This window comes from Rosa chinensis, chromosome 5 (genome assembly GCF_002994745.2).
Source record: "Rosa chinensis cultivar Old Blush chromosome 5, RchiOBHm-V2, whole genome shotgun sequence".
Taxonomy (NCBI): Eukaryota; Viridiplantae; Streptophyta; class Magnoliopsida; order Rosales; family Rosaceae; genus Rosa; species Rosa chinensis.
The window spans coordinates 75742136-75767846 of NC_037092.1; the positions used below are offsets into that span (position 1 = coordinate 75742136).

The 25711-nt window shown below is 39.6% G+C and overlaps 2 protein-coding genes across 2 annotated transcripts; one reads left to right on the forward strand and one right to left on the reverse strand.

The window, feature by feature from the left end:
• The first annotated feature begins 15425 nt into the window (after nucleotides 1-15425).
• On the forward strand, nucleotides 15426-18449 carry LOC112202825 (zinc finger CCCH domain-containing protein 66). Its single transcript, XM_024343836.2, has 2 exons — nucleotides 15426-15612; nucleotides 16055-18449. The coding sequence occupies exon 2, from the start codon at nucleotides 16082-16084 to the stop codon at nucleotides 18164-18166; it is 2085 nt and encodes a 694-aa protein (XP_024199604.1). The 5' UTR covers nucleotides 15426-15612; nucleotides 16055-16081; the 3' UTR covers nucleotides 18167-18449.
• Nucleotides 18450-19786: 1337 nt separating this feature from the next.
• Nucleotides 19787-21355, reverse strand: LOC112166992. Its single transcript, XM_024303927.2, has 2 exons — nucleotides 20338-21355; nucleotides 19787-20245 (listed from the first exon to the last, which is right to left on the reverse strand). The coding sequence occupies exons 1-2, from the start codon at nucleotides 21167-21169 to the stop codon at nucleotides 19878-19880; spliced, it is 1200 nt and encodes a 399-aa protein (XP_024159695.1). The 5' UTR covers nucleotides 21170-21355; the 3' UTR covers nucleotides 19787-19877.
• Nucleotides 21356-25711: the final 4356 nt, after the last annotated feature.

Consider the following 25711-nt stretch of genomic DNA (forward strand, 5'->3'; position numbering starts at 1 on the left):
TTTTGCCGGGCTTTACTGTATAACACGTTCAAAGCCCAAATTTGAAGAGTGCTGAAGGCTTGCGGCCTACTTGTTTTGAAAAGAAAAAAACGTAAGAGCAAGGAAAGAAGAAAGGTGCATATATAGTTGTGACATCTCCCCACTACTACCATGAGGATTTTGATCCAACTTTCCACTGAAAATATATTCCCCACTTTATGACAAAAGAAAAACCAGCATTTGAAAGTTGGGAAGAAAATGATTGTGATTCCACTTTCTGAGAAACTAGAACAATTGAGCCCATCTTTTCTGAGGATGATTTTCTTCCAAAAAAAGAATTCACGGAAAGCCTATTTGATCTTTTAACTAAAGATTATTCTCTACTTTTTATCATCTTAAATCTTGATGGATTGTTTTTCGTATTCGATCTTGTACATAGTAAGTAACTTGCATTACTTGTTCTTCTCTTTATTACTCTAAATTGTTGAATCTTGACTTTAAAAAAAAAAAAGAAATTCATTAAAACAGTTCACGATTACAATCGTTTAAAATAACATCATTTTATGTAATTTCATTAATCAAGACTTGAGGGCTGCAGCACCAGCCCTTTTTTTTTTTTAAAAAAAAAACATCTTTTATAATTTCAAGAGTAGAAACAAATCAAGAATTGCTATAATTGACCACTAAGGCTACGTGGGCTAGAGTGTGACAAAATTTTATTCATGTCAAATCACATCAGTAAGTGATGAAAACTTTAGAATAATAGCTGGTGCCTCTAGTATTTCTCGAAACTTCATTTTTCACATCAAAATCTAATAGTGCTCAATAAATTACAAAAACTTTAGAATGATTAATGTACCTCTAAAACTTTTAAAGACTTTATTTTCTGCATGATAGAATAACGCTCGACAAAGAAAACGAAAACCAAAGGAGAAGAACCAAAAAAATATCCACCGTCCTTGTACCAACATTGAATTGGAATCGGAAACTTTGATACCGATAAAGAGGAAGTGGTGTGAAAAGAGTGATCGCAACACATAAAACGTCTCTTTCCACCCGCAGAAAACGACACCAAGTGATTCAGGCCCCCCTTATTCTTTGCTTATTTCATGGACCACGAATTTCGTACAAATTTCCACATATCTTTGATGTCGTTTACTCCTCAGTGGCGTCGTATTCGAGCCAGGACTTTTCAATCTGAAAGGGGAATGCTGAATTTCAACTTTTTATTAGTCAAATTTGGCTCTGGCCATCTGGGACACAATTTGAGCCGTTGCAGTGTCCACTCTGCCATAGAAGGAAATGGAGGACCGTCGGATTGTCTCCTTGGAATTTTTCTCTCTTCTTTTCTTTCTGGACATGGAATTTTTCTCTCTGAGAAGTAGCATCCAGAAACTGGGTCTTTCTGCTTATCCAGTTATTCATGAATTGTCTTTTTTTTTTGGCGAATTATTCATGAATTGTCTTTAGTCCTTGTCTTGGAGCTCAACTTCATGCTCTTGCTGCTCTTCAATGTATGATGATATTTATGGTTTATGTCCATAAAGTTTAGATAACATATGACTCTTCAATGAGCACTGATCGAGCAGTGTCTATTTTGTAGTTATATAATTGCATTGGGCAATTCTTGAAAGCTTGGTTAAACATTAATTCCAACACATTATTGCATCGGTAGATTTTCTCGTATAGAATGTAGATCAGGTTGCTTTAATTTCAAGCTAGTTTACAATGTACATTTGATGATATACAATGTACATATGAAGCTATTTTACCATTACGTACTAATACGATAAAATATCCTATAATTTTCTTACACAAATAAAATGACTCTAGCTAGACTACTGGATAATTTGCTTCCATTTGTCTTGAATAAGTTTTTGAACAAAGAAAAGAGTTGGGATCCAAAACATTTTGCTCGAATATAAGTGTGAGAATGAGAAGTCTATTAAAATATTCAAAAGAAATTATGTTCTATAAGATATTTGTTATGTAAAATTTTTTTATCGATCCATAATAGATCCAAACCAAATGCATATCATATGACAAAGTTGAACGTTGACCAGGCTAACATGATCCTTACTCTTGTCTCTATTTATGCATATGGTTCCTCAATGTTATCGTCGCAAATGTTGATTGTTAATTTGTTATTTACTAAAATATGGGTGTTGTAGTAGTAGTACTTTTTCCACAACATAGGATCGACTTAATTTCCAAAACTAATTTAACATCCAACAACTCTTGTAGATGGGGGGGGTGGGTCATATTTAAGTTTCTATATGTTTGCATTGAATTAAATCAAATACCCTAGAATTGAATTGAGGTGTCAATGAATGACTAGATTAAAGCATTGCTTATTCAGAACCTTAACCAAGAAGAAACATTGTACTATTAATCCCATGCATCTACATGACTAGCCTAGTAATAAAAAATAAAAAAATATCATCAAACTAAATTAAAACTAAGGAGTTGTCTTTTAATAAATACAAATTTGTGACATGTTAGTTATCTGATATAAATATAATTAATAATGTAGAGATTACGAGTTTATATCTCACGTGTCTAATAAAAGTATAGGATACAATAGGGTGGAGATATAAAAGAAAAAGAAAATCTGCAACAACTACATGAACCGCGACAACTTTTCATCATTGAGCCTAATGACATAATGTATAGCTAGACTTTGATGAGTTAGATGATCTGACACAACTGTAATTAACATTTAGGAACAGTTAATGCACGAGGCTTAGAGAAAAATCTTGTATTGTACTTTAGGAACATTTAATTAACACAACTGTAATTATTATTGTCGCTATTGTGTTAAGTTTCACCGTATTGTACTTTCCAATATTCATACAAAAATTATTTAAAATTAGAGGTGAAATTAGCACTTGCCACATACACAAATGAAACTTATATGACCAAATTAAATAATACTCCGCCACATGTTCATATATGAACATAATATGCCAATGAGCCACGGTTTATTGGTTAGCTGGTTTGGAGCATTTTTAGCAGATTTTCTATTTTGGCTCTTTAGCTATGTTAGAGAGCATGTTTAGTTTTTTTTTATATATTTTAGCAGCTACACCAGACTCCTAAGTGGCTCTCCATTATAATTTTTAGTTTTCTCGCTCCTAAATATAGAGAGCGAGATAAGGCTCTCTACAATTTATAACATTCATTTTGAGTTATTTTATGTAATTTTTAAATACATTTAAACTATGTAACATTCCTTTAAAAAATATTATAAATTCAAAACTAGATATAATAGAGAACACTGATGCAGACGTATTTATAAAGTGGCTAGCCAAAATGACTTTTTAGATACTTTGGCTAAAATTTGACTAAAAAATAACTAGCATTACTAAAGATGCTCTTAGCTTATATTGTGTAGGTTAAAGATTTAAAACTCACTAACAAAAATAACAAGTGAGGTAGAGATTAACATAACATTTTATGATAGGCTAATGAATGTGCATAGACAATTAAAGAGAAGATGAAGGAGTGACTAAATGATACAACACAAGAAATTACAGAAACTAAGAATGCGATGTAATCGTGTATGTTTCCCAAGTTGACTACAGAACATTGCGATTATCTCTAACAACAATGTTGCAACCAATAATTTAATTTTTGAAAAGGACTCTTGTACAAAATGTTGAAAAGGAGAACATTGAATATAATTCCAGAAAAAAGAATAAACCCTAAGCGGCCCACATTTTTGGACTTTTTGCTCAATTAACGTACCTTACGTCATGAATCCCTTATTTGATAATATTGTGCCATTAATAATTTAATCGGACCATAGGAGAAAATCAAATTCCGTTTTGCCCGGCCCCTATCATTCGGCCATCAGTCGATTCTTTCAAAGTCTCATTGAGCATCAACATCCAAAACAGAATTTGATAACCACACACGCACTCCCAACCCACAATGATAACAATCAACTTCGATTCGTTTTGAGAATCTTAATTTGATCGTTCAATCTATTAGTGATCCAATTCAAATAGTTTTAAAAAGGGTTATTTGGATTAAGTAATTCATTTTAATATTATTTTGACAATTTAGCTGTTCACATGCTAAATCTTCATCGGTAGATTACATCTGCAAAATTTGAATCGATTTAAAATGTTTAAGGTACTGACTAGAATCAATCAATGCAAGTACTAAATCTGATCAATATCAACTGTTTCATATCATAACCATAAATTAGGATTATTGATGTCTCAATAATTTTCAATTCAGTTGGAGCTTATTTTTGCAATGTTTGGATACTTGTAAGACTTAGATTGTCTTAGCAGACTCTTTATGTTGACTCATTAGTTATTTTGCGTAGCATGTTTAGTTTTTATCAATTTTAACAGTTTCACCAGACTCCACTATAGGAGTTATCTTACTCATAGATATAGAGAGCGAGATAAACCTCTATATTATTTTTGTTAATTTAAAACATTAATTTTAAGTCATTCTATGTAATTTATAAATACATTTAGTATAATTTTTTATTATTTAATAAATAATATAAATTCAAATCCAGCTAAAATAGAGAGAACTGATGCACATGCGTATTATATAAATTAGCTAGCCATAATGACTTTTTAACTACTTTTATTTTTTATTTTTTATAAATCAACCCCAAATCAGGCGCCAATATATTGCATCATAAGTCATAATAGGTAGTTACATACCTTTCCGCAGTAGACAAGAAGATAGTGGTAGTACCTACAGTGGTACATATTTATAGACCCACTCATTAAACAGTTTAATACGTAGACATAGCGGGAATCCTCCTTTGGTACTACTCCAAAAGTGCTAGAAGTGCATAGCTCCCTAAACACTAGGGAATTATTGAAAATAGACTAAACTACTAACATAGGGATCCCTAAATAAAATAGGGAACATAACAACCCACAAGGTCCAAAGACAAACAGCACCCAAAGCCAAACTTGAGTAGCCCGACCCAGCTCAAGCCTCCACCCTTCTGTAGAGAAACTGCCGTATGCACACCAAAGAGTATCTTTGATGCCACCGTCACTGCGAGCGTACCTCCGCCGCCCCCACCTCAAGGAATCAAGATGCCACCATCCAAAAGACCCCAATGAACCTCGAACATCTCGGTCAGACCTAAATCCAAAACGGGTTTGTGCCCCCCCGTGCTCCAAAGCCTCCAGCAAACCCTCGAAAAAACACCATAGTTGTCAATGAGCAGACCCAAACCCTGCTGCCGGCAATATTCCATGAAGTAGTGCCCACGACTGCTCCAAAACTCCAAAGAGCTTCGAACCCGAGCAGAACCGTCCACTTGCTGTTTAAACCTCAAAAACTGCAATCTCTGAAGCCAAAGGGAATAGCAAAAACATTCCCATCCTGCAGCATCCCAACGCCGACAACGGACGCCCTCGGATAAGAAGAAGAATCTTGGGTTTTTTGCTGCCTTTTCTCCCTCACCGTGTGCGGCTAGGGTTAAACTAAATGACTCTTTAACTATTTTGACTAAAATTTGACAAAAAAAATGACTAGCATTACTAAAGATGCGCTTACAAGTTGAACGATTACATTGTCTAAATGAAATTGAAAAGTGAATTCGCTAATGAGAGTTGGTTCAGTTGGCAAGGGCGGACTTGAGGTGTAAACCCACACAAGTTCGATCCCCGCTACCAACAATCTCTCATTTGGTGGGCAATCTAGAAAATGTTCTGCATAATTCTATACCAATGGGCTGGGCTGGGACACTAGCCAGTTTCGTAAGTCGTTTTGGGTTGAGGTCGTAAGTTTGCCCTAACCCTGATAGCGTAGGGAAGCCTCCCTCTTACCTAAACTTTTTGTAACAAAAAAAAAAATTTGAAAAGTGAATTCCATATAATCATATTCAATCTCTTAAAAAAAAAATTTTGAATCCCATAATAAAACTATATGTGAAAAAGATCAAGCAAATCTCATAAACAAATATATATTTTGAATAAACAAAAAACCATAATAATATTAATTAAAAATACTCAAATATTTCAAACAATTGAATGACATTATTGACCAAGTGTTTTTTATTTTATTTTTGTAATAAGATTTAAAGCGTTATTCACAAGATGAACATATGATTTGATTAAAAAGAAAAAAAGATGAACATATGAACTTTATGTTTAAGGAAAACTGAATTGGGAGATAATTGAGTTGTGCTTTCATTGATAATTGGAGCCTCTTTATATAGAGGATTACAAGCATAGAGATATAGTTGTACATGGAAACATAATCGTACATTGATTGGATATATTCTAAGATTCTCCGAGAATATCTCTAATATAAACCCTATTTCAACTAGAGCAAGTAACCTCGAGTTTGGGCCAGACACATATTCTGGATTTACTTGAACACTCCCCCTTGTGTCTCTCAAACGTGGTGCTTCTCTCATTGTCTCATTAAAAACCTTGCCGAGTAACAAAAACTCTGTGGGACAAAAATAACCTAGGTCGAAGGGGAAAAAGAGCACAACACACCCTTCACATTTCGAGACCATACATGTAGACATCTCCCCCTGATGTCTGCATCTCCCCTTGATGACAACGGTCATGGGAGTTCGGATAACTTCCGCAAACGATGCTACCAACATGTTTCTCAAAAGTGGAATTTAGGCAATGACTTAGTAAGCAAATCTGCCATACTGTCCTCAGATTGAACCTAGTTCACTTTGATCTTGAGGAGAGTTTGTCGTTGTTGATTATCCTTAGTGTTGTCGCTTTTGATGTAGTCTTGCTTCATTTGTTCAAAACAAGCAGCATTACCCTAAATGCTCATAGGCTCATTAGACTTCAAACCACAATTTTTTGAACATGTGTAATTATGGATCAAATCCATATACATTCACGAACCACTTTGTGAAGAGTAATGATCTGTGCATTGTTCGAAGATATAACGACTAGGGTCTGTTATGTAGACCTCAAAGATATCATGATCTTTACCCATGGTGAACACTTGACCAATTTAGGAATGACCTTTGTGTGGGTCAGAGAGATACCCAATATCAGCAACGATTATCGTTTGGGGTGGGGATAGTGGACGCAGGCCAGTGTTGGCGGCGTTCCTAGTGTGTGATGGGTCCAAATCCATCGTATATCTGTAGGGATAGAACAAGCTCATATCAATCATACATCTCACGTATCGAAAAGATATATTTTACACCAATCCAATGGTGTCGCGTTGGCGCAGAGCTATATCTAGCTAATAAGTTTACTGCAAATGAGATGTCCGGTCTTGTGCATTTAGCTAAGTACAATAATGCGCCTATTGTACTAAGTAAGGCACTTTAGCCTCTAGCACATCTTCGTCATCATTCTTTCGACGAAGAGGATCATTTTCAGGATCAAGACTACGGACGATCATGGGGGTGCTTGAAGGCTTAACCTTGTCAAAATGCCTAAGCATCTATCGACACGATGCTCAAGTTTCAAACTAAGACATAATTGTGTTCTCCCAAAATCTTTCATCTCAAACTCGGATTTCAAATGTTAAGCAGTTCCCCTTAACTCTTTAAGGGCTTCCAATGAAGATCATGTCCAACATGAACTGCGATAAAATCCGAAACTTGTTATAGAAACGTGTGGGCATATCCCTTCCCAATCAAGTAGTCACTTTAGTGAGCGTTTCAACCTTTTTGTAAACTCGCTCCGTGGTTTAGAGCCACTTGACTTGGGTAAATGAAGTTCACCATGAACCTTCATATATATTTCATATCTAGATCCCCATATAGATATGTATTGACCACATTTGTAAGCTGCATGTTCAGTTATTCGGAGACTACCAAACTAACAAGGTAGTGGAGTGCAATGACATCCATTACGAGAGAATATGTCTCATCGTAGTCGATTCCACAGCGTTTTGTGAGAATCCTTGATCCATAAGGCGAGATTGTCATATCTTTTTCTCATCACGTTTTCTAACGAAGACTCATTTGTCAATAGGTTTTATGTTAGGAAGTGTTGGCATCACTGGCTTGAAAACCTTCCTCTTCATTAGAGAATCCAACTTAACCTGGATCACATATTTCCATTTAGGCCAAATCTCTCTACGTTGGCATTCATTCATCAACGGAGCATGGTTCAATATCATCTGACTCAACAAACTCATGCGCAACTACATCATCAATTATGATGGAATTTCTATCTCACGTCTCATGTACACTAGTGTAAGTTTCATAGAGCTCTATATTCTCAGGAATAGGTTCTGACGTTGAGGCGTCCCCCAACAATAACCATAACCCGGAAGATTCTCATGAGATGAATTTTGAGTGTCGATGATCAAATGATTGAAATATGCCAAAGTATCATTCGAACCCATGGGCCTCCCACGCATCCTAACTGGGGCCATGACCTATAACGCCAGAGTGCCACTCTCTTTGGCGTTGGTGCCATGCCTACCTCCGTGTAGGGTGGCGCTACGTCCTCTAGTAGGGACGTACTTCCTTGCAGGCATATTTGCAGCAGATGTGTGATCTCGTCACTTTAGTAGGGATCGAGATGAGAATAGTGGGGACAGGCCACTACAATTCCTGTCGTTCCTGCTGAATATTCATGTTCTTATCTCCCCCTAACGACGGGAATACTGTCTCATCAAAGTGACATCCGCAAATCTAGCGGTAAGGAGATCGCCTAGCAAGGGCATGAAGTGGCGGACGATTGTTGGAGTCTCAAATCCAACTGAGTTGCCCATTCGTTTGTAAGGACCCATCATAGAGTGTTGTGGCCGTGCAACTGGATCATAAATGGCACACTCAAATATGCATAAGTACAATGGTTGTACCCAGTCACTAGCTGTAACGCAGAGGTAGATTGAGTGGCGGTTGTTCGTAGACGAATTAGCATAGTTGCATGTGATATTGCATCACCCAAGCAGATATAAGGAAATTAGTGCACATTACCAATGTCCGGACTACATCGTAGTCATTTCCGTGAGACCAATTGGGTGTGTATATGGGAATATAATATCCAACATTAGTCCCAATGCGATAACCATCGAAAGTCTTCGATGTAAACTCTCTAGCATTGTCAAGTCTAATTGACGGAAGAGGATGATCCGGGGAGTGAGCCTGTTGTCTTATGATATGTGCTAGAAGTGTAGCATAAACAGCATTTATAGGTGGACAATGGCATAACACGTGACCAGCATGTTTGCGTATCAACCAATATTATGAGATATTTAAACGTCCGTAAGTTGGTTGAATTAGTCCATAGAATCCCCATGGATTCTATGTAAGAACATAATGAGTATTTTCATATCATTTGCATAGGACGATCTCAGTCCTAATTTCCCTAAGGAACGGGCTTTGTAAAACGAGCGAGAGGCTTTAGAAGCAACCAATGAGAATTTTGGTTGGGCCTGAGCATCTGAAACGCTATTTGAAGCAAGTTGGTGATTGCAGCATCACCTAGGGCGCCATCACCATGATAGACGCCATCCATGGCGTCATGGATAGGGACTGCGCCAGCCCTAGGCTGGTGGTAGACGGAGGCGGTGCCCTAGGTAGTTGCCTCTGTGATGCCCCAGAAATTCGTATTTACTTTCCGAGGATTTTCCGGAATTTAAATTGTGGGTATCGGACGTTTTCGTGGCTCGTGGACGGAGCGGAAGTGTTTTGGACGAATTTTTATTCGTAAAGTGTGGAATTAGGGGGGGTTTCAAGGTTGACTTTTGATACGTTGAGATTCTCCAAAAACTTCCTTCACGAAAGTCGTAGAGCGCGTCGATACGAGTTCGTGGACATGCGGAACGCATAAATCGGAGTTCGTATGAGGAAGTTATGGCTATTGGAAAAAGTTTCCGTTTTAGTATATAAAGGGAAAATGAGATTTTTTTTCATTATTTCCTTTTCCGGAAATTTTTGTAACTCTCTCTCTCTTCTCTCTCGTCCGCTCCCTCAGAGTCGAAGTTTTTCGACTGACCCGACCCGAACCCGGCCGACCCGACCTGGATTTTCCGGCCGATTGCGGCGGTCTCCGGCCGTGAAACTTGGCCAGCAGGGTCGCCTCCTCCGTCTGGTTGTCTCTGTGGTGCTCTCTAGCGCCGATTCATCTCCACGGCGGCGCTGCAAGGTGGTGCAGCCTTGTGTTTTCGGACCCGGCCGGAAAACACAACTCCGGCGACTTCATGGCTTCAACGACTCCTTGGTTGAGCTCAGAATAGCCTCGCCGATCGATCCTTGGTGGTTGTTTGGATCGATTCACGTGAAACTTCGATCAACTCGGATTGGATTACTGTTCACGGCTTGTGAGGTACTTGACGAGGTATCCTTGGACGATTGTTTTGTGGTGTGGCTGCCTTGTTCTGTATTGAAGACGCAGCAGGAATTTCGAGGTGAGTAAATCTCGCGATATGTGTTATGAGCCTAGTTACCATATTGTCTTGGAGTTATGGGATTAACTGTGACTTTAGATGGTATTAGTGGTATTTCTGAGTGGATGACTATGTGTGTGTATATATATATTATGGGGTATATATATATACATATGTACTCATGTATTAGTGGCTTCGTGGTGAATCTTTGTGATGATTGTCGTGTAAGACTTGTATAGGAATATCTATGTGATGAATCGATGACATTAGTATGATGAATCTTTGTGATGATTGTCATGTAAAGCTTGTGTAGCTGTGTAGCTTGTGTAGGGATTTTTGTGTGATGATTGCTATCTGTGTGATGACTAGCAATGAATCTATGTGATGATCGCTATCTATGTGATGACCGACGATATCTGTGTGATGAATATGTGCGATGATTGCTATCTGTGTGATGACTAGCAATGAATCTATGTGATGATCGCTATCTATGTGATGACCGGCGATATCTGTGTGATGAATATGTGGGAGGATCGCTATCAGTGTGATGACTGGCGATATCTGTGTGATGATTAGTTAGATAATCGCTATCTGTGTGATGATCAGTAGGATGACTGGCGATATCTGTGTGAAGATTTGTTGGATGATCAGTGATATTTGTGTGATGATCAGTAGGATGATGGCAATCTGTGTGATGATCGATGAAATCTGCGTGATGATCAGTGTGATGACAGCTCGGTAGCGGAGTTGAATTGTTATTAAGTTAACAAAGATCGAGAGGACTGCTGTGATGGTCGGGGTTACCTACAGACGTCTGAGTGTAGGATTACTGTGATTTGAATTGCTTGACTTAGTGTGACCTCCTGAACTAAATTATATGCAAGGGTTACCATGACTTGTTTTGCTTGTTTTGAATTGTGATTGCCTTGTTTTCTTCTTGATTTGATTGATTGATGGTTTGATTTATCTTGAAAACCACAGTGGTGACGATTGTGCTCTGTGTGAGGATAGGAAGGTGATTCATTGTTTTCACCTTGATGTCATGTTGATGACAAGGTTTCCGGTGGGAAGGAAATGAGTGTGATCCTTGTGACTCACCGTTGTGCGTCAAGGGATTTTTCAAACATTATCTAAGGAGGTTTTGTTTGATGGGGAAATTGTGTAATTGGATGCTAGGATTGAGGTTATGAGCAGAAGGCTTTTGTGAAATTTGTGTAATTGGTTTTGAGTTACTCATACGAGCTTCATAAGCTTACCGGGTTTGTTGTGTGGAACCCGGTGCACTATTCAATGGAATGGTGTAGGGGTTAATCCTGCAGGTCGAGGAGATCGTGGTTGAAGCTGAGGTGACGCCTGTGCAGCTTTATGGTAGGAAGCTATCTTTGTGACTTTACCGTTGTTAAGGACTTCCGTTGTATAGTTACTCTGAGCTGCATTTACGTTTTATTTTGTTGTTGACAATTTATTTCGTAAGCATTGTATATATAACTCTATGGAGCGAGTTTATATTAACTTTGAGGGTTCAGGGCATCAATATCTGTGTAAGTTAAAGGGAAAAAGATTCCAGGTATTTTGTATTGATGACTGGACGTTCACGCATATATAATTATGGGGTTATATATATCGATTTTCATGTGTGTAAAATCAGGGGCGTGACAGCCTCAGTCACACTTAGTCTAGAAATCAACTTTTGATTCATGCTTCGTTTCACTCAAAAGAAACGGTGTCCATGTGAAGTCATTAGTAGACGGATCATCATATCATGACTAGGATGATCTATCCTGTCGTGACAAAGCCAATATGTGTCTAAATTCAAGAGATCTTCTCTCATAACTTTATTGGATTTAATAGCTCTAATAGTGACATAGAGTCCACTAGAGAGACACATAAACTTATCTAAGATGCGCCTTTGTTTGTAATCATTAGAGGTATTGCAAAGGAACTCATTTCCGTTCTCTACATGCGTTTTCGCATGGAATCTATTGGCTATTCATAGGTGTGATTGACCCTAGGAGGGTAGAGAGTTTCTATGACAGTTATTAAGGTGTTATTTGGCAAGTGGAACTTGGGCTATTTCATGTCCTTGAATTAATACTGATGACCTAGCCATTGTAGTCACAAAGTAATATGCTCAGAATCAAAATTGAGTCATAATGAAAAGAACTCGAAATTTTATTTATAAGCCAACAGAGTTACATCATTGTCTCTTTAACCAAAGAAAATCTAATCCAAAATATTAGCTAATGCAAAACAATGGTAGTCGTCTAACTTCTTTCGGTAATTCCAAAATAAATGCGACCAGGTGAGTAGAGAGATGTCGGTGGAGCAAGGCTCGCTTAAGTACCACTAATCTCAGAACCTTCCTAGGCATCACACTTATTTTGGGTGAGCCTACTTTGAAGAAAGACTTAAACCATTGGCATTTACTGCAAAGTATATGGCAATTGCCTATTACATCTCTTGGAAAAATAAAGACTTAAACAGAATTGGCGATCTATTGATCCCAGCCAGATTTGTAGTCTTCAACCCTTCACTCTAGATCATCTTCTTGATCTTCTTGTTCCATATAGTGAGTTTCTCTTGCTTCACAATATGCTTTGTAGGTGGTGACGATTTCTTCACGAGCTCTACAAATGTGTGCTCAATGATCAGACACTCCACATCGAGAACATACATCTCTTTGCTCAAACTCTATTGATTGAGGCGCTTTGAAAGTGTCATTTAGATGGCTCTTAGTGTTGGTGGTGCCACCAACATGGCCAGAGGCGTTGCCTCCCTCTCTCATTCCACGTTGACCTCTTTGGTTCCGTGTTCGCCTATATTGGCGGTTACCTTCCCAAGTAGAGCGATTATATGGACCAGAACGTCCAGAAGTATCCCTAAGGTTAGGGTTTCGCTCTTGGTGCCTTCTCTTAGGGGCGCGACTATAATTGGATTCTGGAATATGCTATATTTCCACGGATCTCGAATTATAGTTCTTCACAAGGATGTGGTCATGCTTTTCAGCGACATTCATAGCTCCAATGAGTTCATGAAACCTTGTGATATGTCCTGCAGCAATATCGATTCGATAGTTCTTAGCAACCATCAATGTAGAGACGGGGAAGGTAGAGAAAGTTTTCTCAAACAACATCGCATGTGTGATCTCTTTACTACAGAATTCTATTAAGGATTTAATACAAAGTGCTTCCGAGTTGTAGTCAAGAACTGACTTGAAATCACAAAAGCGGAGGCTATGCCATCTCACTTCTAGGTCAGGAAGCAGGGAGTCACGGACGTTGCCAAATCTATCTTCGAGTGAGACCCACAGCCTTCTGGGGTCTTCTTCATTCATACACTCGTACTGGAGCGAATCATCCATATGACGAGTCATTAGGAGGATGACTTTGGCCTTATTTGCCTCTAAGGCTGCTCTATTTGCTTCCAAAGCTTGAGCTTGCTCAACAGTTAGCACGTCCTGGCTAGGCTCGAGAATCGTATCCAGGATTCCATCGGCCTTGAGATGCTGGCGGACATCACGAACCCACATGTGATATTTAGAGCCAGTTGTTCTTAATGGAGCAAAGTCCAATATGTTCATGTTACTCATCCTGAAAGAGAACATGAAATTAGGGTTAGTTTCAGAGCGTAAAAGGTTACCACGAAAACATATACAATTCCTGAGCGTAATCGCTTCCAAGAAATTAAATTCCAAGAGGTATTGGATTAGATCGAAACCGTGACGTAAGTGGTCGATCATAAATTCTCTACAAACTCTAAGTTTGGAGATCTCAACAAGCTCTAAGCTTGGAGTGAGTACGAACCCCCACAGTTCGGCTTAATTAGGTCTCCTCTATGATGAAGAAAGGGGGGTAGAAGAAGGAAGGTTGCAAGTCCCCAAGAAAATGAAGAGAAAAGAATGAAAAACTTCAAAAACAGGAACTTTTAGAAAAGTTTACCTCTTAGGATTGCATAACGTATTTGGTCCTTGTCGTAGGATTGGAGATGAGCTTCAATCCTAGTGCAAGCAAGCAGACTTATAAATTTGCAGCATGGCCACGGAGTCGCGGAGTCACGGATTCGTTGGGTCGCGAGGTCTCGTTGTCGCGGTCGAGCGAGCGTGAGAGCACGTGAGCGCTGTAAGGGTAGCGAGGCTAACCTGGTAGGGTTAGCGTTCAGTTGCTACGCTGGGGCTGCTGGGGGATGCTGCGGGTGCTGAAGAGCTACGGGTGGCACCGATCGCATGGGCGCGTAGCGCCGAGGTGTGCGCTGGGTTGGTTGTCGCGGGGGTGCCCTAGCAGGCAGGCTGTCGCAGGGTCGCGCAGGAGTGCGTGGGGGCAGGCTGTAGGGTTGAGGATTGCGGGGGGCAGACGCTAGCGTGGGCTAGCTGTGTGCGGTGGTTGCGGAGGCAGCGGGTGAGCGTAGGGCTGCAGGGGCAGCAAGCATGGGGATGCGGGGTTAGGGCTTGCGGCAGATTAAGTGAGAAGAGTTTTAGAGTTAGGGTTAGGGCTCGTGCTGATAATGTGTTTAAGGAAAACTGAATTGGGAGAGAATTGAGTCTTGCTTTCATTGAAAATAGGAGTCTCTTTATTTAGAGGATTACAAGCATAGAGATAGAGTTGTACATGAAACATAATCGTACATTGATTGGATATCTCCTAAGATTATCCGAGAATATCTTTAATATAAACTCTATTTCAACTAGAGCAAGTAACCTCGAATTTGGGTCAGACAAATATTATGAATTTACTTGAACACTTTAAGAATTGTTCGAAGAGATCATCGTGGATGGATGAGACTACATCAAAGATTGACTAGACAAGTAGGACAAGTAGGAGTATCTTCGCCTGTCATATCTACTATAGTGACGGGCCGGTGCACTTATCATGATCTAGTGACGCAGATTGGTTGATCTTTTCCACCACTCATAGACGGTGCTTGTGCGTCCACGTCACCCCCCCCCCCCCCCCCCCCCCCCCCCTAAAGCGTCAAACATCCTCAATCGGAACACCCCACCTTCCCTCCCTGAGGTTGGCTCCAGACGATCGCCCTACACGTGGCGACCCGTCACAACCCCCGCGGGACCCACCCCTGAATTTTGGGATTTTCTCAGGAAAATTATAAGAAAGAGAAAAGAAATTTGGGGACGAAGACGAAGTAGGTGTGTTCATATCTTTTTGACTCCAAAAAAAAAAGTAAAAATAATAATAATAAAAAAAAGGAAAAGTATTTGTCTTTGCTACAGTTTTGGCCGGCTAGTTTAAACAAGGGCTGTTGGGTTTTTTCTGAACCCATTCTTGACTTCTGCGTCTCCTCCATTTTCTTGGTTCTAAGGTATGCCCCTGCTTCTGTAAAAATTGAAGCTTTTCAGTTCTTTTTTGTTGGTTACTGTGGTTTATTGGATGATTGGAGTTTGGATTCTACTTGGGTTTTCTTTAATCTTGTGAAAGTTTGTGGCTTTATTGAGAATAATCGAGAACTTGGGGAGCTTAAAAGTTTAGTTCTTTTGAATTTGAATGGTAAACTGGAGAGGGTAGTTGTATGTGCTTTGATTTTTATCCAGTTTTTGGGTGTGTTTGTTTTTTGGTTTTGGTTGTTGGGTTTGTAACGGATTTTTGTTTCGTTTTTGCTTGAAATTGGGTAGCATATTTATTCTGGAATCGTATGCCTAGTACACCTTTCTTGAATCCTGTTTATAAAATTGGATTTTGTTGGAAAAGAAGGTAATTTATATTTGTTAGGGTTGTGGAATTAATTGTGTGCTGTAATTTTGTAGAAAGAGAGCTGTTGAAGACCGATTTCCATGTGCAGCGGTTCAAAGAGGAAACCTTGTTCCACTGACTCGACCATGGATCATGAGAAACAGGAAGGGTTGAGGTTTAGCTTTTCGATTTTGCTGGAGTTAGCGGCGGCCGATGATCTTGATGGGTTCAAAAGTGCTGTGGAGGAAGATGGTCATGATGTTGATGAGGTGAGTTATTGGTATGGGAGGCGTGTTGGCTCCAAGAAGATGGGGTTCGAGGAGAGAACACCACTTATGATTGCTGCTATGTTTGGCAGCATGAATGTGTTGAATTATATCCTCCAAACGTGTCGCGTTGATGTTAATAGAGCCTGCGGTTCAGATAGGGCCACGGCTCTTCACTGTGCTGCTGCTGGTGGCTCTGGTGCTGCAGCTGAGGTTGTCAAGGTCTTGCTTGCTGCTTCTGCTGATGCCAGTTCTATTGATGTTAATGGAAACCAAGCAGGAGACTTGATTGCACCTGCCTACAGTTCAGCCTTCAATTCGAGGAAGAAAGCTTTGGAAGTCATGCTCAAGGGCAATTCAGGTCTTGATGAAGCTTTTTTCTCTGAGCAGATGGCTAGTGAAGCAGAAGGTGAAGATCAGCAAGAGATCACAACTCCTCGTGCCTCAAAGGATGGGACGGAGAGGAAGGAATATCCTGTTGATCTTTCCCTTCCTGACATCAAGAACGGGATTTATAGCACAGATGAGTTTAGAATGTATACTTTCAAGGTCAAGCCTTGCTCTAGGGCTTACTCACACGATTGGACAGAGTGCCCATTTGTACACCCAGGGGAAAATGCAAGGCGGCGTGATCCAAGGAAATATCATTATAGCTGCGTTCCTTGCCCAGAGTTCAGAAAGGGGACTTGCAGGCAAGGGGATGCTTGTGAATATGCACATGGTATTTTTGAATGTTGGCTTCACCCTGCCCAGTACCGCACCCGTCTTTGTAAGGATGAGACTGGATGCACAAGAAGGGTCTGTTTCTTTGCTCACAAGACGGAAGAGCTTCGTCCCCTCTATGCTTCAACAGGTTCGGCTGTGCCTTCTCCCAGATCATTCTCTGCTGGTGCTTCTCTGGACATGGGATCATTGAGTCCACTTTCCCTTAACTCTCCGTCTGCCCTGATTCCTTCTGTTTCAACTCCACCCATGACTCCAACTGGTGCTTCTTCCCCTATGAATGGAAACATGTGGCAAAATCAGCCAAATATTGCGCCCCCCACCTTGCAGCTCCCAGGTAGCAGGTTGAAGTCCACTCTAAGTGCTAGAGATATGGATTTAGACATGGAGTTCCTTAGCCTGGAAAATCATCGGCGCAGGCAGCGCTTGATAGATGAGTTGTCCAGTCCCTCATCCGGCTGGAATAATGGCTTATCTAGTCCTTCAGCCTTCGCTGCCTCTGGGAATCGAATAGGGGAATTGAATAGGATTGGAGGAGTGAGGCCCACTAACCTCGAAGATGCTTTTGGATCAATTGATCCTGCAATGTTGCCTCAGTTACAGGGGCTTTCACGGGATACCACAGCATCCCAGTTGCAATCTCCAACTGGTATCCAGATGCGGCAAAACATGAACATGCAACTCCGATCAAGCTACTCAGGCAGCCCTGCTTCATCTCCTGTTAGGGGTTCTCCTTTGCATGGGTTTGATGCATCTGGTGCAGCTGCAGTTTTGAGTTCCAGGTCAGCTGCATTTGCAAAGCAGCGGAGCCAGAGCTTCATTGAGCGCAGTGCAAACCACAATTATGGGTTTTCCTCACCCGCTGATTCTGGAACTCCACAAACCTCCAACCTTTCAAATTGGGGCTCTCCTAATGGAAAGCTAGACTGGGGTATCCAGGGGGAAGAACTGAATAAGCTGAGGAAATCTGCTTCTTTTGGATACCGAAACAATGGAAACAGCGTTCCAACTGTTGATGAGCCTGATGTATCTTGGGTAAACACCCTTGTTAAGGATGCACCAGGACCTTCGAGACCTGGACCACTTGGTTTTGAAGACCAGCAGCAGCAGCAGTGTCACCTCGACAATGGAGATTCAGAGATACTCCCTGCTTGGGTGGAGCAGATGTACTTAGAGCAGGAGCAGATGGTGGCTTAAAATTAAATTCAAGTCCCACGGACTGCTCCTTGGTTAACTATATTTTTTTGCCATTTGTTAAATTTTTATTGATATTCATCATATCTAGGTCGAAGGAACTGGAGAATGGGGGAAATAACCCGACGGAGAAAAAAGATGAGTCGTGCAGGATGCAAGTTCTGCACTTACTATTTCTTTTTATTTTGTAATCTTCATTGAACTTTCTATATGAATCTCAACCAGAAAGATGCTTGAATTGTGATCGCCTTTCATCAATGAGATTGTCATTTATATATTTAATTTAGATATTGTTGGCCTGTTACACAGATACTGATGCATTAGTCATTGGTTGATGATGTTCATATCAATTGGGCCAACTGTATGTTCTCATGTTGATTCTATTGTACACTTTCCTACTTAATAAAGATGTCTTTTTCAGATTTTCATGTCTTGAGAACCCTGCTCATTTCACCATACTGGAATGCCGTTTAGATAGCTGTTGGACTTCAAAATTCTTATCTGCACTTTCTAATTAGAACCAATTGGACATAGATTAGATGCTTTGCTTTAATTTATGTTTCAGAGCAGTAAGTGGCAATTGTGATCTTTCTTTTCGGAAATTTGCATATCATTTGTCTTCCTTTGATTCCAACTCGTGAATATTGTTGAGCACAAATAGGAAATGGCCAACCTACTATGACTCTTATATGACTACTTGCTCATTTCAGACATTTCTCCTCACTGGGTTGCATTTGCCATTTTGATTGCTCACTGCTTCTCATCTGCACTCTCTTTAGAACCAATTGGACATAGATGTTGATTTCTTTTGCGTTCACTTCTCTATTACTTTTCTATCCCTGGTTTGTGGTAACTGTCATGGGGTTAATCTATCTGTTGAGCACAAACAAAAAATGGCAGACTTACTAGCTCTACTTTCTCTTGTCTTTGTCTACTTTTATTGTTGGGTGCGGTTGCGTATTTGTCGTTTTTGGTAAATATTTGTTGGTGGTATCAGCACTAGAAAAGAAAGAGTAGTGTGGCTTTAGTACCACCAGCCACTCAGCCAGTGATGTTTTGCTTGGCCCATAAGTCTCTAACACCATCTCTAATAATTTTGATATGCCTCAGTTGTGTTGTACCCACTCAAAACACATGTTTAGGGGATTGTTGATGTGCGCTCTCCTGTGTAACTCATGCGCTTCTGCAGGAGTATATGGTATGAGGTTTTCTACAGTCATACAATTCAAATGAGCAGTCGATAAATAATCCATGCTCTAAAGGAAAAGGTGATTATGTCAATCCAAAGGTTAAAAACAGGTGCTTATGATAGATTTTTCGCTTTATTAGTTGTCAAACGTCCTTTAGCAATAGGCTAATAAACTACAGAGGTTAAGTTTACAAATGCTATCGGTTTTTGGATATGTTAAAAGTATGAAATTTACAATCATATTTATTTACCGTATAAAGAGAGGGAAAAAAGAAAAAGTTGGAACGGAAAGAGTGGGAGCTAGTCCTTTTGTGACAGACCTACTAGTCTAGAGAACATGGCTTGATTAAGGTATCCTGGCCAGAAAGGACCCCATATGTTTGAACTTTGAAGTTTGAACTTGAAATCCTTTCAATCACAAAGAGTGCTAAAAGTCACAAAACATGAGTTTGAATTCAAACCCTTTTGAGTTATGCTGCTTGTTAGTACAGTAAAAGAAGTGATACAATAGTATGTTGCTTTAATTTATGGTAATACCAAATTTACAATGGTCGTAAATCTTACAGGTTTTGAATATTCAGTAGAAAAATCAGCGAGTTGATCCACGAGCTCCTCTATTAATTGGCCTAGAATTTGTGACTCGAAATCTGCAGCAATTCCTGCAGAACCTTCATGATTATTCCAGATGCCTTTGTGTACGCTCCAATTTGACCCAACCAATTCAGCTTCAGTCAGAGTACAAATTTCACCCAAAATCTCAAAGTACTCTGCAGTATGATACTCTTTCTTTGTTCCAAGACATATGCCTTCGATTTTCTTTGTTTTTCTTGCATCACAAGTTAAGCAGTCGTCTTTTCTTCTCGGAAATGAACTCACCAAGACTGGATCTTCTTCTGGTGTACAAAATGTCAAGGTTAATGAGCATGCTATAATTTATATATAATTGAATGGAACAACTATTTCAAGCTTAATTGAGGGGACAGACCTGATGTAGGAACTTCGTTATCAACTAGAAACTGACCACAATCAAGGACAGAAACCGGGCTTAAATCTTCCGAGGTACAATCAGATTCTACATTCTTAAGCATATCAAAGATGGTCTCTTTCTTGGGTTTATGAGAGGTTTTGCTTCTTAGCATTTCCCTCCCATTCAAATCTTTCAAAACCCTTCTGCTTTTTTCTTCTTGAACTTGCTTCTTTTCCTTCTCAAACCCTCTTTGTTTTCTATTTCCCTTGTTTCTGCTCTTTCCTGCCTTCTTCTTCCTCAATTCTCCATGGCCCGTCTCACATTTCCTCCCCTTCGATCTCCTTTCTTTGCTTTCACGCCCATTCTCAAAGCTAAGAACAAGGAATTCCTCATTTTCAATAAATGTTGGCATCTCTCTAAACGACTTGACTCGTCGGCGCTCATGTGCCTCGATTGGATCATGGTCTCCCGAAAGCCGGTCCACAGAATTCATAGACCGGCTACGGGATATTGAATTTGGGGTGGAGACCAAGTTGGCATCTGGAATTGACTCCAACCCCATTAACCTTGCCACTAAGCTTGGAGTGGCAGATGCCTCTGTTTCCTTTGTTTTGTTTTTCGACTTGAATGCTCGATCATTTTGAGATTGATCGACAGAATTGGTTTCTTCTGAGATATGATCAGAAGGGTATGTAGGCAAGCTACCATAGCAGAGAATTCTGCGCAAAATGCCAGCAATGCATCCATTAGTAGCACCTTTTGAATTGGTTAGATCAAAAGTGGTGGTGGATGATGAACACGAAGAAAAAGAAGAAAAAGGAGAGGATTCAGAAGAAGATAGCAACTTCATGTCGAAGTTGAACCGATAACCGGCAAAGGGTTTTGTTATGTGGGAAGATAGACACTGAAATTTTGAGTCGTTGGGTTAGTGGAGGGCTGCTGGCTTGCTGCAACTTTCAAGTTGGAAAAAGTGGAAAGAAATAGTATGAGGGACAAGAAAAAGCAATGGCAGAGAAGAAAAGAGAGAGAAATTCAAATTTGTTTTGTAGTAGCGCAGTGCAAAAAGAGTGGTGAAGACTGAAGACAGAGTGAAGAAAAGTGGCGGGATCTGGATTTGAAATGGGGGCAACAAAGTAGGATCGGATGATGTTGGTTCGTTCAGGAATATGTTTCCACGCGCGTGGTAATGTCAATTTGTGCGATTTGGGACTCAAATTATTGGAGGGTGAGGTATGTTGGGTAGGACTACTACTATGTTTCTTTTGTTTTGACTATGACAAACTCCTAATTTGCTTCACACCAATTTTTATATTTTGGTAGTTCCCAAAACTTCTCTATGCACACTTTAGATCTATAGTCTTCAGTGAGGTAGCAATCGCCGAGCACTATTAAGTAGCATTTGAATTGTAAAATCGCAAACGGACATCCTTGTGGGAAAAATATGAAATAGTTCCATCAATTTCATTTTGCGAATCAATGGAACCTTAAAGGCTTCAATGTCCTTATTTTTGGTATTTTGTTGTGCCGAAATACTTTTTACTAAAAATGAGAGGCAATCGTTCTTTCGTTCTCAAGCTTCTAATTTGCAAACTGAAGAAAAAATGTATATCTAGTAGCTAATTATTAAACATTTTGAAAGTACTATCAGCTCGAAACACCTGTGATTTAGATTAAAAAAGACAAGAGTAAAGAGAAGTTTCTGCTATTTGTGATTACAAATGAATAGTGGACTTGTGGTCCATCTTAGAAGTTACAAAAATTATTATTTGGGTTGGAGAAATGACGATGATGTGGGGTTTCGAGGGAGAAGTCTTGTTGATGAAATTATTTTTGGGGATTTGCAGCAGAAGATGCTCATCTTTTTCTGTGCTTGTTTTCAAACTCAGTCCCCCTCTCAGAGAAAACATGCACAGCAGTGTTGGGTCGGGCCGGAAGCTATTTCAGTGTTCAACCCGACCGGGTATTGCTGTGATGTCAACTTCCTCCACCTTTGGTCCCAAGTCCATCACAAATCACAATCACTCAGTAAGGTTTGGCACTGTGCTTGCTTGTAGCTAGCTATTTCAAACTTGGGATGGTCGATGCTCATTCTTTGTTTCTGGCAATGTCTTCTTCCATTGAAATGTACGACCTAGGCTTTGTTACATTTTGCACAGTTCAAAACTTCAAATATTGCGTGGGATCTAATCTCTTGCCTCAGTTCGACACACCAAGGAAGTGTAATTAGGTTGCTCATAATATTGATGTATAGACCATCTGACCATGTTATGATTGTATAAAGATAACACAAGCTATACATGAAACTTCTGCGGAGAAGAGGTGTAATGGCCTCCATATCATCAATATGATCGTGAGTAATGAAAGAACTATGATTTCTTCTATTTAAAGGGAAGGGTGAGAATGAAGTGCAATTGCCGTTACCAATTAATTAGCTTTGGAGTCTAGTGTTTTATGCCCTTGGTTCAACTCCAACCGTTTCCCTATAATTTTTATATGATAGGGAAGCAGAAGTCAAAACTTTAGCATATTTTTCTGTTCCAACTCCAACCGATTCCCTATTTTACAACAATCTCTAAAATCTCCACCTTCTTCCTTAAAATTTTAGAGATTGCTGTAAATATAGGGAATTTGGTTTTCTCTTTCCTCACTTTCCCTAAAATAGGGATAGTTATAGGGAATCTGTTTGAGCAAAAGAGGCTCATTTTTCTGTAAAGTAAAGAAAAATCAAAATACGGGGAAGCTGTTGGAGTTGCTCAGCAAATATCTCTAGTGAGAATTCAAAAAATTCATAGTATGAGATATTGATAGAAACTAAGAACAAAGAACCAATTCATTGAAAAAAATAGGTTTTCTGAATGTACCCAGCAAAATTCTAAGTGTGTACCCAACTAATTATTTATATCCCACAATATTTAGTTAAACTTATTGAAGGAAATCAGTTTTGTGTGCCTAATCAAACTAGGATTAGTTTCATGTTTGTAATAGGAGAGAATGTTCTAGAATTCCTAGTCCTATTCGGAATAGTTTTCCTTGTATCATTAGAGCATGTACTTTGTAATCCCTATATATAGGGCTCCTATTCTCAATAATGAAACACACAATTCCCTCATCAAATTCTCTCAATTTCTCTCATTCTTAAACACGTTATCAGCCCGAGTTCTAACCACAAAAACCAAAATCCAAATATTGAAATTCTCTTCAACATCACCTTTTCCACCGTTGCACCTAGCCTGAGCTAGCCTAGCTGCTGCTGCCCGCCTGCGAGCCCCTACAGCCCTTATGCACCCGTGTGCCACCTACTGCCCCTGCAACATCGCCACACGACTGTTGCCCTTGCAGCACAGCAGGATGCTCGCTCCTGTGCAGATCAGCCTACTTGCACGCCCCGAAACATTTTGATCGGGACCTCAGATCAAAATCCTTCCTTCATCAAAGTTATTTGTCTCTGTCTCTTCTATATGACATCCAAATTTCAGCCTTTTCAGAGTCGTTTTGAGACCAGCACATCAATTGAAGTGAGAGCTGTTCAGAAGCAAATCTGCTCTGAATTTCAACAAGTAAGTTTTAAATTAAAGTTCCTGCTTTTGAAATTTAAATTCCTCCTTTCTTTTTCTCGGGGACTTGCAACCTCCCTTCTTCTACATCCCACCTTTCTTATAACATGGGTTCAATTCTATAAAAAGCGGAATCGTAGGGATTCACGCTATACGAACTAAGAGTGTTCGTAAAACACGAACTAAGAGTGTTCGTGAGCATCAAAATATTACGGACTAAGAGCGTTCGTAAGTTTCGGACTAAGAGCATCTATAAGCATCGATTTATGATCATATAAACATTATTGTTTTGGTATAATCCAAAAATTCTTGGAAATCGATTTCTTGGTAGCATTAAGGCTCATAAATCTTATATTAGTTTTCGTGGAAGCATTGACTCTGAAACTAAATACGTTCTTGCTTTCCTTTCCAGGATGTCAGACTTGAATGAGCTCGATTTTACTCCATTGGATTCTACGGGCACGGGTTATTTTCATGTGGGCTCATAATGTTGAGCTCCACCTAATTGCTCTTTATTTATTGCCTACAATCCAGGAGTCTTGTTCCAAAGGAACCACTCAAGACTCTCAAACTGAGATAGATAATTCCAGGGCATCTACCCTGATGAAGCGCCACATGGAGATGGCCCTCCAGTTTGAGTACATGAATGAGGATACCGCTAAGAACCTTTGGGTTGCGCTTCGTGAACGTTTTAGTAACGTTTACGATTTTCCAAACTTAGAAGCACGATGGAATAATATACGCTTCTCTAAACTTTGAAAGAATTATGAAATATTGTTCGGAAGCTCTCTACATCAGATCATTGATGCATGATTGTGGAAAATCACAAAAGAACAATTGATTGAGAAAACCCTAACATGACCATAGGAGTCATGACATTGAGGGTATAAGGATTGGACACCATGGCGCCACTTTTGGCCATGGTAGCACTATTCCAACGCCATTGTTCCTAGGGACCATATATATTTTGTCAATACATCTCAACCAAGAGAGCATCCTCTTCATGGTATTTTATGGAGTACCTGATCAATGGTGATCAAGATATCGAGCTATGGAAGACTTTAAATCTGGCAATAGACAAAATACCGCAGATTTTATTAGTATAGTCTTTTATATTTCCAAGAATTATGTAATGGTAATTATGCCTTAATCAATAAAATGACTTATTGGATTAACTCTTTCTCACCAGGCTCATTTAATTAAGTATGATGTCTACTAAAGTAGCTTGAGATTAGTGATACTTAAGTGAGCCTCGCTCCACCGACATCTCTTTCCACTTTTTTGGTCATATTTAATTGGACTTACCAAACGGATTGAGTGACTACAATTTGTCTAAAGTTTGATTTTTATTTTGGATTAGATTATGGTCACGAAACTTTGATGTAATCATTGGCTATCATTAATAAAGTGTTGATTTATTTTATCTCATATCTTGGACATATTTTTTGAACTTTATTACTTCAAAGATATAAGAGCCAATGGTTTTTATGTGGAAACACATTGTGAGAATGGACAAGAGTTCTTTTGCATCACCTCTAATGACTAAGGACATAAAAGAGTCTTAGAGAAACTTATGTGTCGATCTAGTGGGTTGTATGCCACCACTATTCGAATAATTGAATCCAATCATGTTATGAGAGATGATTTATGGGATTTCGACACATATAGGCTTTGGCATGACCGTTTAGGACATCCAGGTCATGATATGATGATCCGTATATTAAAGACTTCATACGGACATCCATTTTTCAGAACTAAAAGAAGTAAAACTCGAATTTTGGACCAAGGAGGGTCACCTGCGCCTCATGGCACCGTCCTCCTGCATGACCGGCCTTCAC

Bases quoted from the DNA above. Each gene is read 5' to 3' on its own strand.
- LOC112166992 (XM_024303927.2), bottom strand. From the start codon at position 21,169: ATGAAGTTGCTATCTTCTTCTGAATCCTCTCCTTTTTCTTCTTTTTCT. The intron at 20,246-20,337 runs GTCTGTCCCCTC...TTTGTACACCAG, and splicing joins TAACGAAGTTCCTACATCAG to AAGAAGATCCAGTCTTGGTG.
- LOC112202825 (XM_024343836.2), top strand. From the start codon at position 16,082: ATGTGCAGCGGTTCAAAGAGGAAACCTTGTTCCACTGACTCGACCATG.